General features: G+C 45.2%; 1 protein-coding gene across 1 annotated transcript in view; it reads right to left on the reverse strand.

Moving 5' to 3' along the window:
• CHN2 (chimerin 2) overlaps positions 1–15,004 on the reverse strand; it is a 301,731-nt gene extending 286,727 nt beyond the window's left edge. The window contains exon 1 of the mRNA XM_040472363.1: positions 14,570–15,004. Within this exon, the coding sequence (XP_040328297.1) occupies positions 14,570–14,618 (49 nt within the window). The 5' untranslated portion in view covers positions 14,619–15,004. The remainder of the gene's footprint in view (positions 1–14,569) is intronic.
• Positions 15,005–17,476: the final 2,472 nt, after the last annotated feature.

A 17,476-nucleotide genomic window follows, 5' to 3' on the forward strand; every position in this document is an offset into this window, starting at 1 on the left:
TTTTTTTTTTTTTTTTTTTTGCTTCTTTTAAGTAACAGTCTTATTGAGTATAATTCACATACCCTGCAATTCACCTGTTTAAAAGTATACTGTTTGGTGACTTTTCGTCTATTAACAGACATGTGCAGCCCTTACCACAGACAATTTCATCATCCCCCAAAGAAACCCCAGGCCCATTAGCAATCACTCCAATTTCCCCCCAGGCCTCCCCGCCTTAGGAAATTATTTATCTACTTTCTGACTCTATGATTTGCCTGTTCTGGACATTTCATACAGGTGGAATCATACAATATGTGGGCTTTTGTAACTGGCTTCTTTCCCATACTGTTTTCAAGGTTTGCTACTGCTGTGGCACATGCGCTATATCACTTTCTAAAATCTTTTCTGTAGCTCTCCCCATTCAGCTCTAGCTTTGCTGCTTATATTCTTTGAGTGGTTCACTATTTACTCCCGGAAAGTAGTTGTGAACTACACATCAGGTTTGAGGAGCAGTCTCGGTTCAGAAAAGTCCATGTGATTTTGTTGGGAGTCTTCTATTGCACCTAAGTGCAAATATTCCACATTACAAGTTTTTACAAGAAACCCTAACTTTCTAAAAGTCATTAAAGGCATGTGGCTAATGTGAACCAGTGATGGGGTCCTTACAGAGCTGATTTACATACAAAAGATAAAGGAGGGGCTACTGCAGCATTCCTATGATGGAGTGCTTGGGATATAGACATATTCATTTACTCAACAATTATTGAGTGCCTCCTGCATGCAAGACACTGTTCCAGGTACTGAAGATTGGCAGTGACCAGAACAGACAGAAACATCTGTCTGTGATGCATGGGTTTTTGGTGATGTGACAAAATTATTTGAAGAAAGAAGGGAAACCAAGGTAACAGTAAACAGGAAATTCATAGTGGTTACTTTTGGAGGAAGAGAGTGAAAGAAGATGGTGGGGGGGCGGGCGGGGGAGGCAGGAGGAGGGAAGGGAGAAAAGAGAAGAGTTTCCAGGAAGATGCCAGGGTAGGTGATGCTCCCAGACTGAGTGACTGACTCTCTTACGAGAGTTCTCTTGCTGTGCTTTATAACTTACATGTCTGTTGCAGGGATGTATTTGCATAGATTGAATATTACACCAAATTTAATTTCAAAAAGAGACACTCCTCTGGATCAGAAAGTATAAACAGTGATGTCTCTTTAGGTGAGAGATTTGTCTGGGCTAATTTTAAATGTTTATGGGAAAGCGGGATGCCTAGTGGAATCGTGCGCTGAATGGAGAGATTCTAAACTGATAGGCTTACACTTCAAGGCTTTGAAAGGCTGGTGAAGAGCAAGGTGATATATTTAGAGGAGATTTTTCAAGTTACAGTAGACAATTATGAACTCTGAGTGATCACTGATCACCCAGAAAAGGAACTGACAGAGCGTCTCTATAAAAATGGAACTTCATGAGACCAGAGGTTTTTATGGGTTGTTCCCAAGTTTTCAATGTTCACATTTCTTTCACAGACACTATCCCATTTGATTTTCACAAGTATTATTAGCCCATTTTGTGGATGAGAAAATTCAGAGGGGTCCAGATTTAACACAGCCAGTTGGTGCTGGTGTTTGGGTCAGCTCCCCAGCTTTCCAATGCTTGTCACACAACACCATCCTTTTTTTTTTTTTTTTAATGTTTAGTTTTTGAGAGAGAGAGACAGAGTGTGAGTGGGGGAGGGGCAGAGAGAGAGGGAGACACAGAATCTGAAGCAGGCTCCAGGCTCTGAGCTGTCAGCACAGAGCCCAAAGCAGGGCTCAAACCCACAAACCGCGAGATCATGACCTGAGCCAAAGTCGGACACTTAACTGCCTGAGCCACCCAGGCGCCTCCATACACAACACCATTCTTGAAGTCCAGGGTTCAAATGAACCCACACTTATTTATAAAACCCGAGGTTAGATGTCAGAAATAAGTTTCAGAGAGTTACATTTAAAGCAATAAAAAGAAATAGCAGTCCACTCTAGGGGTGGAAAATGGGTGGAACTCGTTACTATAAGGAGGGACCACAAGCTGAAACTATATATGCTCTCAGAAACATGTCTATATGAATTCCAGAGTGACAGATTTACACTCAGCTATTTGTGAGAAGTAAGAGGTCTGCAGGGCATCTCTCCCTTGAAAAGCTGCTGAGCATCTTTACAGAAGACCCTTAGAGCTATTACTGGGGTTAGAATGCGGAACCAAATAAGTACTATGGCAATTATTATATTCTTACGACAAATTGCATTGTCTAATTCCAAATCACGTCTTCCGATTGTGATTGCCTAGGATTTGCTGTGGTTACGTTCCTAATCTTAATATGATATTATTGCAAGAAAGTTTACAAAGTCCCTGTCAATTGCTTTTTTTTCGCTGAGGAAGAATTCATGTTTGGAAAAAAAGAAAAAGGCATGTGGGTTAGTTTGGCTGTTTAAAACAAGCATAGGGCACTCATGTGGATAAAGTTCAAGCCTTAGGCATATTAACGTCACACAAAAGAAAAACCTTCTGTGCCCTGATCACTGACAGTACCTCAACCTTGGACCTTGATCACCAGGGCGATAACAGAGAGGACACCTGGCTTGAACTAACCAGGTCCCCAGCCAGAAAGTAATAACTCACAGGGCACTTCCTGTGGGAGACAGGATAATGCTCTCTTTGCATATGAAAGTCAGCAAAATAGTGTTATTTACCCACTAAACACGGCTTAAGGGTTTCACTGTCTGCAGGGACAAACACTATAAAACAAATGGCTAATTTTTCTATAATAAAGTGAATTTGAATGAGCAACTTAAATCAACATTAGGCAGCCGAATTATGTGTATTAATATCTACACATCATTAGCATAATCCCAAGTGAATATTTTCATTACTAAAAGTAACGCTAGGCTTGACTTTGCCTTTCCCTTGATATTAACTTATATAATATATATTTGCGTGGAAATAACTTTTTGAAACCTAATCCACATCTGCCTTCCGTATATACATATCCCCACAAACACACACGCACAGACATATATACATGCCTACAGACATATATCACACACGGACGTGTTTTATACACATATACATATTCATGGCAAGGAGTCCCTGGAGAACATGATCACCGGAGAATTTTCTACATACGCTGGGAGAAAAATGTGTCCCTTGTTCTCTCGGCTTCTCTTCCCAACTTCCTAGCACTGCAAGCTTTCTTCGGAAAGAGGGATGCACAGAACTCTAACAAGTAAATATGCGACGTCTAGAGCTATAGTCCAGCATAGAACAAGGCACAAAATCTGTATCAGTAAGAATCTGATGGTGTTCCACCCTGTTCCTCTCTGTATTATTTCATTTCAAAAGCTCTGTACAGACCCAGACAAGGAAGGACATATCTCAAGGCCTGGCACTAAAACAGAACAGGGGCCTGAGAATGGGGGCTGACCGGGGCCTCAGGGAAGGGAGGGTACCTTTCTGGCTTAGAGAGTGCACAGGGCTCCAACTATGGGAGCCATGGAGCAGTGAATCAGCCGGTTTTGTGTAGTGGATTCTCACTGGAGCCATCCAGGCCAGTGGCGATCCAAGTATGACGTGAGCTGTGCATCCAGTTTTAAATAGTCTAGAGCCACATCAAACATGTTTAAATGAACAGGTGAAAGCGATCTTCAAAATACCTTTTTTTTTAAACTTAAGATCCACAAAATGTTATCATTCCAATGCATACGCCATACAGCAAGGTTGTTCGTGAGACACTTCTTGTCCTGTTTGGTTTCTACTAAGTCTTCAAACTCTGGTGGGTATTTTGCCCTTGCAGCGCAGCTCCAGTCACGCTAGCCACATTTCGAGACCTAAACAGCCCGTGGGGCTACCGTATAAGGCAGCGCACGGCTCAGCCTCGAGACTGTGATAGGTCAGTGTGGCAGCCGCACGTTCGAGTATTTGCTACAGAAGATTTACCAGTAAAGCCCTACTCCCTTCTGCCTGGTTCCTTGTTGTCTCAAACGCTGATCGCCTGAGTGTATTTCTTAGAAGCAAAATTACTTAAGAAAAATTACTTTATATTGTTAGTATGCAAATATGTGAAATGAATAAAGAATGCCAGGTTTTGTTTCCTCGAAGCACACAGTGTTCAGCCAGTCCCAAGGGTGCAGAGGATAAGACGAAATCCAGGTACCAGGCCTCTGATGAGAAAAGAATTGCAGGCAGTGATCAAGTGATTCTGTGATTCACACCGCCCTAAATTTATGATCTGAGTTATGTCAATAAGGATTAAGCCATACATGCCATAGTCCTCTGGCTATTATGTTTAAACCCAATGGCCTTGAACTATTTCTTGACGGTTGTTTGACCCTTTAAAGACACCATCTACCTTTCCATTTCCTTGATGCACTTGAAGACGGCAACAGAAGTTCAAGGAGGAGGACAGCTTCCTTTTCTTAGCAGCTGCCATGTTCTTGCATCTTCTTGGCACACGTTTTCTTCCAATTAAATGTGCCGAAAATTCCAAAAGCTAACTTTATTTTCTAAAAGCCAGTCCATTTGCTTTGCCCCATATGTGGGCCTTCTGCAGAAGTAAAATACTTCCAGGCAAATGGTTTGCTGATGGCCAACTTGGTAGAAAGTCTCCTTTAAATAGGATGGCTTGGATATGCCCCTAGCAACCTCAGTCCACACATTCACAATTTTCCTATTTTCCTTATGATGTTTTGGAAGATTTACAATTATAAGATCCAAACTACTTCTGATCATGGGCATTTTTTTTTTCCTCGTTGAGGGTGAAATTATAACTCACTGTAGGATTTTTTTTTTTTTTTTAAGAAACGGAGTTGTCATTAGGGAAACTGCAGACCATTTTTTAAAAAGCTTGCAAGACTAGAAGAGTTTATAAATATTTTAACTACTCTCCCCAACATCATCCTCTGGCTGTCATTCCATTGTTCCCCCTCAAAGTTATGAAAAAATTACTTTAAAAGAAAAGCTAATTTGCAAAGTTAGTGAAATATAACCTAAGCAGCACACAGAGCAAATACAGGAATGGGAGACCATTTCCTATCCTTAGCTTGTTAATTTTACATCAGTAATATCCCTGTCTTAGAACCACCTTCTTTCCAGGGCTGCCCGATAGAATCTTCCACAGAACGATGGGAACGTTGTATTTCTGCGTGGTCTAATATGGTAGCCACTAACCACATGTGCTACTGAGCACCTGAAATGTGGCTCATGCAACTGAGGAACTGAGTTTACATCAATTTAAATTTAAACAGCTACATGTGGCTAGTGGTTACCATATTGGACAGCACAGCTATATATAGTCAGGGCAGACACTAGGTCGCTTAAGTCTGTGCCTCTACTGGCACAACTGCCTTGAGACTTAAGCCTCATTTAAAATACAAAGCACTTGGGGTGCCTGGGTGGCTCAGTCGGTTGAGCAGCCGACTTTGGCTCAGGTCACGATCTCGTGGTCCGTGAGTTCGACCCCTGCGTTGGGCTCTGTGCTGACAGCCCGGAGCTTGGAGCCTGTTTTGGATTCTGTGTCTCCCTCTCTCTGACCCTCCCCCGTTCATGCTCTGTCTCAAAAATAAATAAACGTTAAAAAAAATTTTTTTTAATAAATAAAAAATAAAATAAAATACAAAGCACTTTATAACTTCTGTTTTGAAAATATTAAATAATTAAACAGAACAGCCTCAATGAAGCCAACCCCCGGGCCCCCCTAAAAAAAAAAAACAGTGGTAAGAAATTCTCTTAGGATAATGCTACGCTTTAGGATCAGTCAGCAAGTGGGGATGGAGAATGAATGTTCTGGGAATGTGGGTCCTAGAGGTCAGTTCCAGTTCTAGCTCCAGTATCAACCTGCTGAGCAGCCCTGGGCAGTTCCCGGAGCTCCTCAGACCCCGATTCTCTTCGGTAATTCCGGAATCTGCTCAACAACCTGCAGGCTCCCTCCTCCCTTGAAACCAACAATGCACCGTGAGGTTAAACCAGTTCGGGGGGCGGCTTCAGCCAGGTCACAATCTCGCGGTCCGTGAGTTCCAGCAGCTCGCGTCAGGCTCTGGGCTGATGGCTCAGAGCCTGGAGCCTGTTTCCGATTCTGTCTCCCTCTCTCTCTGCCCCTCCCCCATTCATGCTCTGTCTCTCTCTGTCCCAAAAATAAATAAACGTTGAAAAAAAAAAAAAAAAAACCAGTTCGGGAGAGGGGGGGAAAAACAAAATGAAACAAAAAAAACAAAAGAAAACATTCTCAGGTAGGAAATGTTCCACATGGTCTACCTGAACGCCTTCTGTAATTTCAGTTCCCTTACTTTTTCGCTTAAAAGAAATACGAGGGGCGCCTGGGTGGCGCAGTCGGTTAAGCGTCCGACTTCAGCCAGGTCACGATCTCGCGGTCCGTGAGTTCGAGCCCCGCGTCGGGCTCTGGGCTGATGGCTCAGAGCCTGGAGCCTGTTTCCATGTCTGTGTCTCCCTCTCTCTCTGCCCCTCGCCCGTTCATGCTCTGTCTCTCTCTGTCCCAAAAATAAAATAAACATTGAAAAAAAATTAAAAAAAAAAAAAAAAGAAATACGAATCCTTCCCCCTGAAGATGCAGAATCTGGGAGGTTCATGAGGTGACCCCAAGACTTGAAAAGCTCACAAAAAATGGAATGTTTTTAAAGCTCCAGTGAAGAAATCACCTGGATGCAAAGCAGCACTATTCTTAGTACTTAGTACTTAATTACTCAGTAGTACTATTCTTCCCCTACCCCCGCTCTGTCTTTTTTTTTTAATTTGGAAAATTTTCAAACCTTAGAAAGGTTGCAAGAATAGTGCACTGAACACCTATATCCCCTTCACTCTGGGAGACCATTCTTAAGTACAGATATCCTTAAGTCCAATCCCCTAGGTACCTTGGTAACACCTCCCAGTCCCTGACACCAGTGAGAATAAGCTTTGGTCAGGCTGGATGTGGGTCTGGGTAACTACCGAGGACAACAGAATGAAGCACAACTGTGTTACTGTATGTTCTCTGTTAACAATGAACATGCATTTCAGCCTTAAACCTTAATATCAGACACTTTTAAACACACAGAGACAAAAACCAACAGCGTATGTTTCAAGAGGAAAAAAAAACAGGATCTTTGAAATTAAGTACACTTGGCTCTATCATGGCAACCTTGAACCCCAGCCCTGTGCCCTGTCTGAACGTAACCTCTTTGTTTGCAAAAAGGGGATACTCTGTCTACCTCAGAGAATACTCTGAGGATTGCATGTAAACAGAGTGACACAGGGCAACCATTCAGAATTGTTGCTTTTATAATTTACTAAGCATTTCCCCCAAACAGTACTTCAGGAATGACAATCCTGTGGGATAAATTCATCAGATAGCACTCTTTCTGGTTTAAAGATCAGAGAACTAAAGCCCCAAGATATTAAGGGTGGGGGAAAAGGAAGGAGGGGTGTTGACATCTACTGAGCAAGTATGATGCCCCATCTGTGGGAGACAATGCTTCCCTCACCCTATTAATGCTCACATCTATTCCTTGAAACAGGCTGCCACAGCTGTAGTTTCCAGAGAGAGGTATTTAAGGCTCAGAGAAGCTAATTTCACCAAAGGTCACATAGCTAGCTAGTTGTAGGGCTTGATTAACTACCTGGTTTAAGTGACTACATTAAGGGTTTAGGAACTTTGGTTAAGGGCTCAAGGGTCCTGGTTAATGGTTTAAGGGTGTTGGTTAAGGGCTTAAAGCCTCTGACCAAGGGTTTAAGAGCCTTAGTTAAGGGTTTAGGTATCCTGGCCAAGGGTTTAAATGGCTTGGTTAAAGGTCTCAGTGCCCAGGGGCACCTCGGTGGCTCAGTTAAGCGTCTGACTCTTGGTTTCGGCTCAGACCATGATCTCATGGCTCATGAGTTCCAGCCCCACATCGGGCTCTGGGCTGACAGTGTGGAGCCTGCTTGGGATTCTCTCTCTCCCTCTCTGTCTCTGACCCTCTGCTGATGGCTCACTTGCATTCTCTCTCTCTCTCTCAAAATAAATAAACTTTTTATAAAAAAAAGTTTCAGTGTCCAGATCTTCTGAGTTTAAGGCTCTTCCTGCAACATCTAATGAAGATGCATTTCAGAATGTGAAAATTCTTGCCAGCTCAAGGAAGCAGACTGTTTATCCAGATCTAGGGGATTCCGCCAGGCAAGTAGCATCCAGCCTCTCCTCCTGAAAAACTGTTCTCTCCAGCAGGCCCACCAAGGCAAGGAGTGATTGTCCAATGTGTAGACAATGTCTCAACTCCAGAAATCTCATCAATGTAACCTCTGATCTGAAGGGATTACATTTTAAATAAGGCTATTCACCGAACACCTTTATTAGAGAATGTCCACGGGAACGCAGACATTGGATGATTTAAAATAACACTTTATCGGGCTGAGGATGGGTGACTTTGACAGGCCAAACTATTGAAGCAAGGCAAGGCTGTAATTAGACCATACTGTAAAGACCATATTCGAAGATCGGCCCCCACAAAGGTGTTCGATTAACAACAAGTGAGGGGAAAAGCAGGCTGTTCGCCCAAGCAGCTGGTGAATGACCCTCCATGGGTACAGAGCTGAAAAGTTTTATCACGACTTGGCAATGAACATAGGCCAGGTCTTCAAGCTCAGATCCCAGCAAACAGACACATGGGTCCTGTGTCAGAGCAGACTGCCTATGGGGCCAGCACATTCCTAACTGGATTTTCCTCTAGCCATGAAGACTTCAATTTTTTTTTTTTAAACGTTTATTTATTTTTGAGACAGAGAGAGACAGAGCATGAACGGGGGAGGGGCAGAAAGAGAGGGAGACACAGAATCAGAAGCAGGCTCCAGGCTCTGAGCCATCAGCTCAGAGCCCGACGTGGGGCTCGAACTCACGGACTGTGAGATCGTGACCTGAGCCGAAGTCGGATGCTTAACCGACTGAGCCACCCAGGCGCCCCTAGCCATGAAGACTTTAAATACACCTCTGCTTTTGCTAGTAATTTTGAGACACAGGAATGTGTACTCTTACACCAATCGGCCTGCACCAGACAGACAGACATCCGTCTTGACTGCCCGACCAGGATCCACGCGCGAAACAGAATACCAGCTTCCAACCTCACGGAGCAAATGGAAGAAGAAGCAGGAAGGTACTGGGAGGATTTGGAAACCATTAACAGTAGAGCTGACCAAAGGCAGGATTTATGAAAAAAAAAAAAAAAAAAAAAACCTCTGAATAGAAAACTGACCAACACAACACCAGGTAAGAAAAGGAAAAAGAAGAGAGCAAGGAAGGAAGGAAGGAAGCCATTCATTGTGAAAATTAAGTGACGTACTTCAGGAGCCATGAAATGTGACAACATTCCTAAGACATACATGATTGGTGGGTGATAGATGGGTGTTATTAATCACACGTCTATCCCTGGGTCCCTTCCTCTTTCCCCGATTCTAACGATCTTGGCAAGAATCTTGATCTTCTGGCAAAAAACTCTTTTCCACAACTCACCCATGTGACACTACTCACGGACAGAGTGTCCAAACCTAACGTCCGGTTATTTTGACCATTGTGCAAAAGCAGGAGACCCCGCAGAGCAGCAGACGGCCCTCAGCGGGACTGACACCCGGGCCAAGCCCCGGGGCGCAGCTCAGAGAACACACTGTCCACTTAAATCCCTCACGGGCTGGCCTCAGAAAATACCTGGGGTTTGCATCTCCCAAAAGTTTGAACGAATGGCAGGGTCTTTCAAAAACACTTCGTCGGGTTTGTGGGAATAGGGGGGGATCTGGTGTTTTAGTAAAAGCACACCTATCCGTGGGCCCTTGTCAAACCCAGCAAACATGCGGTCACGCTTAAGAAAGTCTTTCCTTTCAGATTCTCTATCACTGGGTTTGTCCGGATCACCACAAAGGGACAGTGAAAAATCTGACAAGTTAAAATGAGGTGTGGGAAGGTCTCCAGAAAAATAGCAAAGAACAATACTCCCCATGGAAGCGAATGATTTCCTTCAGGACATTAGTTTTAGCTTTGTGATTTTTTATTTGCAATTTTTTGGGGGGGGGGAGGGGATTTAAAATAACAAAAATCAGCAAATCTTCCTGACCCGCTAGGTAATGTTGAAATTAAATGACCAGCAGATCTCACTAAAGCAATGGTAAGGAAATTTCTTTTGCACAAAATAGGATATTTCTGAATCATTCAGGGATCCAAAAGAGGGCTTGTTTCAACAAAGATACCCTGTTTTGTAGCAGTGGATCCATGGAGTTTGTAATCACACGGATATGTCTTAGCAGCATTATTATAGTTCAGCTTTACGTTCTGCATCTGGGGATATGAAAGATTTGTATACGTCACTGGTTCTGACCCTCCAATAATGAGTAATGAAAATTCCTATTTATCATTTCTAGGATCAAGCCAGTGTGACAGCAGAAAATAACATTATTTATTTGGCCCACATTACTATTGTACAAAATCTGGAGGAATAAATCCTTCAATCCATTCAGGAATGCTCTTTTCCCAATTAAGGTTTCAATGATGCTGCACATAAATACTGACTTTTACCTTTTCCCATCTGCATTTTAATTTCAAAAGTCTGGGTTGATTTCATTTCTATAATACAGTGTGTTTATGTTCTCAAAATCTTAACAACTTCATATCCCAGGGGTCCCTTTAATATTTAATTTTTACCTTGTTCAGTTACTGGAAAACATCTCAGAGCTTCTTTATTTATTACTTTATGTCAGTTTTTTTTTTTTTAACTCTGTGAAATTACCATTTGGCAATCAAATCACTAAAAATGCAAAAAGTTCTTATTTCAATTATAAAAGGAAATATAACCCGTGATTATTAAGAAAACTGTTTTGCAAATTAACCATTGTTTATTTCAGAATATAATCAAGTACCACAGGCTAGAGTAAAAGCATAGGGATAGTGGCTTCTTTTTTTCCATTTAAAATAATAAAGGTAATCAAACCATCCTGGCAATCTAGGTGATTGTGAAATTTAATTACTAGCAGTTATCATTAAAACAAAGGCAAAGCAATTTCTTCTACACATAATTGAATATTCCAGAAGAAAATTTCTGAACAGTTCTTGGAAAATGCGTTTAAAAATTAATTTTAACCTGATTATTTCATTTGTTGTGTCTCAGCTGATAACGGAGAAAAAATGGCACACTCGGGTGTTGTGGTTCAACACCAGCAAGTGAGAACGTATTCTCAGGAAAATCAGATAACTTTGAACTTAACTACTGAGTAAGTTATTAGCTCTTTACTCCCTGTGCAAACACAACCAAGCCTAAATCTTCCGCATCTATTCCTCCAAGAGAGGTTTAACCCCTATTATTCGAGTTCACCTCTCCATATGCTATTCACTACAAAATCGACAGTTCCTTTTTTACTGCTCAGTTGCCCAAACGCGTCCTAAGGCTTCCAGAGCTGTTCCATCAAACCCACTGCTACTTGAACAGAAAGAAAACCCCCTACATCAGCAGCAAGAGTGCCGTAGCACCTCCATGCAGGATGCTGCTTATGGATCTTAAGCGGAACTGTCGGGAGAAGAGACACCACCTCGAAAATGGATCACTAGCCCTAAGAAAGGAAGCTAAAAATTAGGCCATGGACTTCCCCATCTCCGGGGCTTTGTCTAAGCTCTTCCCTCTCCCTGAAATGCCTTTCCCCCTCCGTGCCCTCTGGAAAAATCCCACACACCCTTTGAGCCTCAACTCAGAGGTCACCCCCACTGACCCCTGCAGACTGAAGGAATCACTCTCTTCCTTGTACGCTCCTCCACATAATTCATTTTCTCCAACTGGAATACAGATTACTATGTATTGTCCATCTCTGCCTCTGGATGGTGAGGGAAAGGACCTTGATTCATTTTTCTATTCCAAACACTTGGGACGGTGCCCGAAACCTAAGATACACTTAATAAATGCTTATTCAATGGGCCTCAAATCTCAAGATCAAATTTAACATGCAATGTAAGAGGCAAGTTTTACGTGTGTTGGACTTACTTCTGCCCCTAAAGTCTGAGCCATGAAGTGCCTTCTATTTCATGCCTCAAAGGAGCAAAATGCATTCACCCCAAACACTTACTAAGTACCACACCCTGTGCTCAACGCCATACACACATTATCTCATTTAGTCCACACAGCATTCCTATATGTAGGTCCCATTATTAGCGTTAGCCTTATTTACAGACGAGGAAATCGAGGCTTGGAGAGGTTGAGTAACTCACCTCAAATTACCCAGCTGGGCAGTGGTGTAGCCAGAACTCAAGAACAATAATCCCAGAACTTCAGCACTAGAGGGAATCCTAAAATGGCCTTCCTCACTTAGTCTCCTCGCGGCTGAGGCTTATAATGTACTTCCTGGCACCTAGTAGGCCCTCTGCGAAAATTAATACAGGGATAGAGTGCCCTATTTTCTCAGACTCTGGCCTTTGCCTGGGAGAACACAGCTGCCACCACAAACAGGCTCTATTCTTTAACGCCCAACACCTCTCACAGGTGTGAATTGCTTGCACCATCTGAATTATTCATGAGCCACACGATGGTAAGTGTGCTTAAAAAGAGAACTCGGGCTTCTGGTATTTCTCAAGACAAAGTGTCTAACTGGTGTATTAAGCCATCGAAGCTCATGGGCCTGGTTGATCCACATCAAAGAATATATCCATGCTCACTTTTTGCATTTCGGTGTCCACCTAACTGCCCAGTTCCCATTGGGATTTAAAAAAGTGATAACCAAAGCAGGAAGGAGAACCATCAGAGGCATCGCCATCCAATCTGCAAGGCGATTACCACCACCTAGAGCTGCTCCTGTGTGACTTCAAACCCACGTGTCCTTCTTAAGGCTGAGTTCAGTTTCTTCATCGGGTTTCTTCAGCTACACCAACAGCTGAATTTCCAGGTGCCACACATCTGTAACTTATGCCATCAGTAAATCGTGCGATAATACTGCCCCCTTGTCTCTTCTTCTTTCCCCTTGCCTCCTCTCTCCCCCACCCGTTCCTTTCCTAGTGGATGGGTTTCTGAGAGGAATAACCATATGCTTGCTAATCGTAAGCCAACATCACTGTATTTTAAATTCAATGTTAGTCAACCAAAATGAATTGAAAAGCAGCAGCAGTGGTTTGGGGGTACTAAAAATACGCCATAGCATTTGCTGAGTTCTCAGAATTAAAACCACAGGCAGTCAACTTGTTGCTGCTCTTAATAAGATATGACTGTTCTGCCCCATTGGCTGCTACTACCAGAAACTTGAACTATATCATATGCCTAACAACACTGTGCTTTTCATTAGTTGGCAGTGATGAAGAAAGGAAGTGCCATTTCCCTGGAACTAAACCTGCCAAAAAAGATAACAGATGGCTTTCAAGGGATCACCTTGTGCCACATCACGATCGCACCGTAGTCAAACTCACCTTGCATTTATGGTTAAATTAGTTACACACCCATAGATATGGCTGATTTATGACCGGCTTGCTGTTCAATGGCCCCACCAAGGTGTTGCTTCCTCTGAGTTTAATTTTTAAGTAATGTGACAAAAGACACACGATAGGAATTAACACAATATTAACATACTGAATATTTTCCTTAGCATTTCCAGACCTTCTGGACCCCTCAATACTGCACGCTACACTGAAGGTCTTATCAGCTATGCCTTTGGGGTTTGTCATTAAAGTTTTCAATGACCAGAGAGGTAGAAGAATGCTACCTAATGCATCATTCTGATTAGAAATCTGTCATACACAGAAACCAGAGGATCTGGTTCTGTTGATTCTTATTCGAATCTTCAGATTCATTAGCAGTTTTTTTTTTTTTCTCTTCAATTAGACCTGCTGATCAACCATAAAAAAAAGCTGAAAGGAGCCCTCCCTTTACTCAGCCACACCTGAAAACAAAATGTATGCCTGGAAAGTGAAATTACAGAGAGTATTATAAGAAAATGTTCAAGAGGCCACATAGGAAAATCACACGCACACACACACACGCACACACACACACTTGTAAACCGGCAAATGGGCAGAGGTTGGGCTCGACCTCCCTTCCTCTAACTCGCTTCAATCAGGACCAGAAAGGCAGAATCCCTTCATTACTTCTATCTCAAACCATGCCCCAAGCTTGTGTCTCCACGGAGCTAATTTCTGAAACAAACAAAGAAAATCAAGTCTGCGAGGAGCGAGGGTTTTCTCTCTCAGCCTGGGGTTTGGGCAACCAGCCTGGCGGGCGCCGCGCCGCTGGCGAGCCGGGGCGCCCAGAGTCACCCAAACCTCCCGCGCCCCGCTAGCCCAGATTCCAGCTGCGCCAGAAAGTGCGAGCCTGCCCTGCTCGTCTCGCTTCTCGCCTGCTGCTCCCCAAGTCCCCAGAAGGCTCCCGTTCGCACACTAAAGGCGCCACCGCTCTCCCACCTCTGCGCTGTCAGATGTCAGGCGCAGAGGTGCTGTGGGCGCCCGCGGTGCCGGCAAACCAAACAAGTGCCACACCGGACGCCTGCCCTCACTCCGAGAGACGGGGCAGGACGGCCACAGGTAGGCTCTACCCCTCCCAGGGCGGGGGGCGAGAGACCCAGCGCGGCAGCCGCGTCCGACGGGCTGAAACTCACCCGAGGACACCGAGGAGCCGGACAGGCTGGAGTTGCTGGACGCTGCCATCTCCGCGCGCCCCGCGCGTCGCTGCTGGCTCAGCCCCGGTGCGGACGCCGCCGCCGCTGCCCTCGCCCGGCCGCTCGCAGCCTTCGCGGCCCCCAGCCCATGGCAAAGTCCTGGGGACGCGCAGAAAGCACCAGCCTCCGGACTCTGCCTGCACTTCCTGCTCCACCAGATGACGCGCTGCTGCCGCCGCTATTTATTTGTGGTTTCCGTCCCTCTCGGCGCCTTTGCACGCTCTTCTCTGGGTGTCGGTGGGTAGATAGGAGCGGAGGGAGATCCGAGGGGCGGCCCGAGCGGACTAATCGCGCCTCCAGCGGAGCCCCAGCCGCGGTCCGCGCACGCTCGCGCGCGGCTGGGACCACCGCGCCCCGGCGGCCGGGGGGCGCCCTGCCAGCTCCTGCGCCCTCCCCTGGGCTCCCGCCTCCCCGGCGGCCCTTCGAGCAGCCCGGGCAAAAGCGGCAGGAGCCAGACAGACAGAGCGACCTCCCCCTTCTCCCTCCGCCCCAACTCCGCTCGCGCGCACACAAAGGAAGGAGAGGAGACGCGGGAGCTCCGGGGCTGGTTCAGCTGCCGCGGGCTTGACAGCTCTTGCGACTGGGGCTGGAGGAGGAGGCTGAGGACTGCAGGGCGGGGGGCAGGGGGGGCGCTGGACCGGGGCGCGGGACCCCAAGGTGCTGGGGAGGCCACCGGGGGGCGCGGGGCGAGCGCGACTGCGATGCGCCACGCTGGCTCCACGGCTTGGAGGCAACCGGGAGTGGGGAGAAGGTGGTGGGGCTCGCTGTCCGTGGCCAGGCTAGGGAGCGGCGAAGCCAGCCGGGGCGGGGGATACGGAGGGCGAGGGCGAGGTCACTAAGGACACGGATGCTAGGTAAAAAGGGGCCTGGGATGCCAAAGCGGCTGTGGAGCGCTCCTTCCACCCCGCTCCAAATTGTCCTTTGTTACTCCGGAGCTGATGATGGTCCCTGCCCTGCAAGAAGGTGTGTTTCCTAGAACACCCTCAAAACACCTAGGAAGCCCAAGCCAGGTGCACTTAAGTACCCCAGCCACGGACAGTGACTAACGGGTCCGTTGGGCTTTTGAGGTTGCCCTTCAAAGAGATAGAGAGGTTCCAAATATGTCATCAGGCCCACACAAAGCCGGGTGTCAAGAGAGAGAGGTTCTCTGACTTCGTCTGGTAAAGGATCCTCACAAAAGACTTGGAAGCAGGTCTGCCTGTGCCCTTTCAGGATAAAGAATTGCTTAGGTGTGGGAGAGAAAGAGATGTGAGCCCAAGGTGTGTACCTTCCCCCTGTATTTAAGCCTAAATTAATTTCACCAGGGGGAAATATCATACAGATTTTTTTTTTTAAGTCTGTTTCACGCTCCCAGCGGGGTAATCGGTTCTTTCAATCCTGAAGCAACAGAAAACTGTGAAATTTGAGCAGAAATTGTTAGATCAAAGGAAAAAGCAAACACTAAAGGAATGAAAAGTACTCTCATTATGTAGCAAAGTGGAAAGTGTTCGCATTGGGGTAGTTCAATTTTTAAAAACATGGTTAAAAGGACATAGTCAATTTAAAAATTATCAGGAGTGACACAGGAACAGCAGACAGTCCTAGGGGGTCCACATCAACCGCGCACCCCATGTACGGTGAATGATAAATGTTGAATAATCATAATATGCACTCATGTCACATTTTCTAGTTGATTTAAACTTTTTTTTTTTTTCATTCCCTTCAGGATGCCATCCCAGGATGTCTTCCCAATAAGGCTTCTTTTTTTTAATGCCGTTTTCTGAGCCCTCCTCAGCCACATGGAGTCTTCCTGACCCTCATCTGCATGGAATTTAGAACATCCCTGCCTGTTCTAAGGAGACCCAAGCAGCCTAACCGAGAGTCCTTCAGGGGCATATGGTCCATCACAACCTTAACCTCTCCATCAGAACCGACTTCCTGTTTTCCCAAGGTTCTTCTGATCAAAGGCACCTCTAGTTGTTTAACTAGTAATCAATGGATCCCTCCAGATCTTTAGATGGCGGGTGGACTGACCTGGCTGTGTCACCTAGTAGGGTTGACACTCTGTCAGTCTGAAGAAGGAAGACAGCACATGATTTCATACTATGGCTCCACCATTTATTAGTTATGTGACCTGGAGTAAATTACCTGCACTCACTGAGTCTCAGTTCCTCCACCGGCAGCCCGAATCCTGATAATATAGGGTGTTCTGAGGATTCAATGACATGATAGGTGTAAAGCCACAGTGTACCTGGCATACAGTTTGCGCCCTGTAAGTGACTTTAAATTGTGCATTTGAAAGGTCAGATCTATGATCTGAACAACTTCGGCTTTCTCCATTGCATCTGGAGATAACTGATCAGCCGTGACGTGCTCTGTCAGGGAAATGTCTAATAGTTAGCCCAAGGTTTGTGTCTTGCTTGTCCCAAATTGAGCAATACACAACAGGTGTCATCATTCATCTCTGAAGTCTCACAAAAGGATGTTAAGTTCTATTTCGGTAGTTGGATGATAACATTTACCTTCACAGAACTTTGCAGTCCTTAGTTAGGGAAAGTAAAGCATGGCCCTGTGAAATAGATTACTTCTATTATCTCAAATGGACAGATGAAAGGGGGAAAAGGGAACTTGCTGGGAAGGCACCAGGCCAAGGCCACCCTGTGCTGTACACAAGCAGAATAAAACAGAGATTAACTTTTTTCCACGGGGTTCAGAGGCCAGAAGAAGGATGCAAGGCCCACAAACGTGTTTACTGAATAAAAACAGGATGACTGGGGAAACCTAGCTTGTTGGTCTGAGACAGACCATGACTCCAAGGCCTATTATTTTGAAGAACAAATGGAGGGGCGCCTGGGTGGCGCAGTCGGT

Source organism: Herpailurus yagouaroundi, unplaced genomic scaffold (assembly GCF_014898765.1).
Source record: "Herpailurus yagouaroundi ecotype Mexico unplaced genomic scaffold, PumYag 100, whole genome shotgun sequence".
NCBI lineage: Eukaryota > Metazoa > Chordata > Mammalia > Carnivora > Felidae > Herpailurus > Herpailurus yagouaroundi.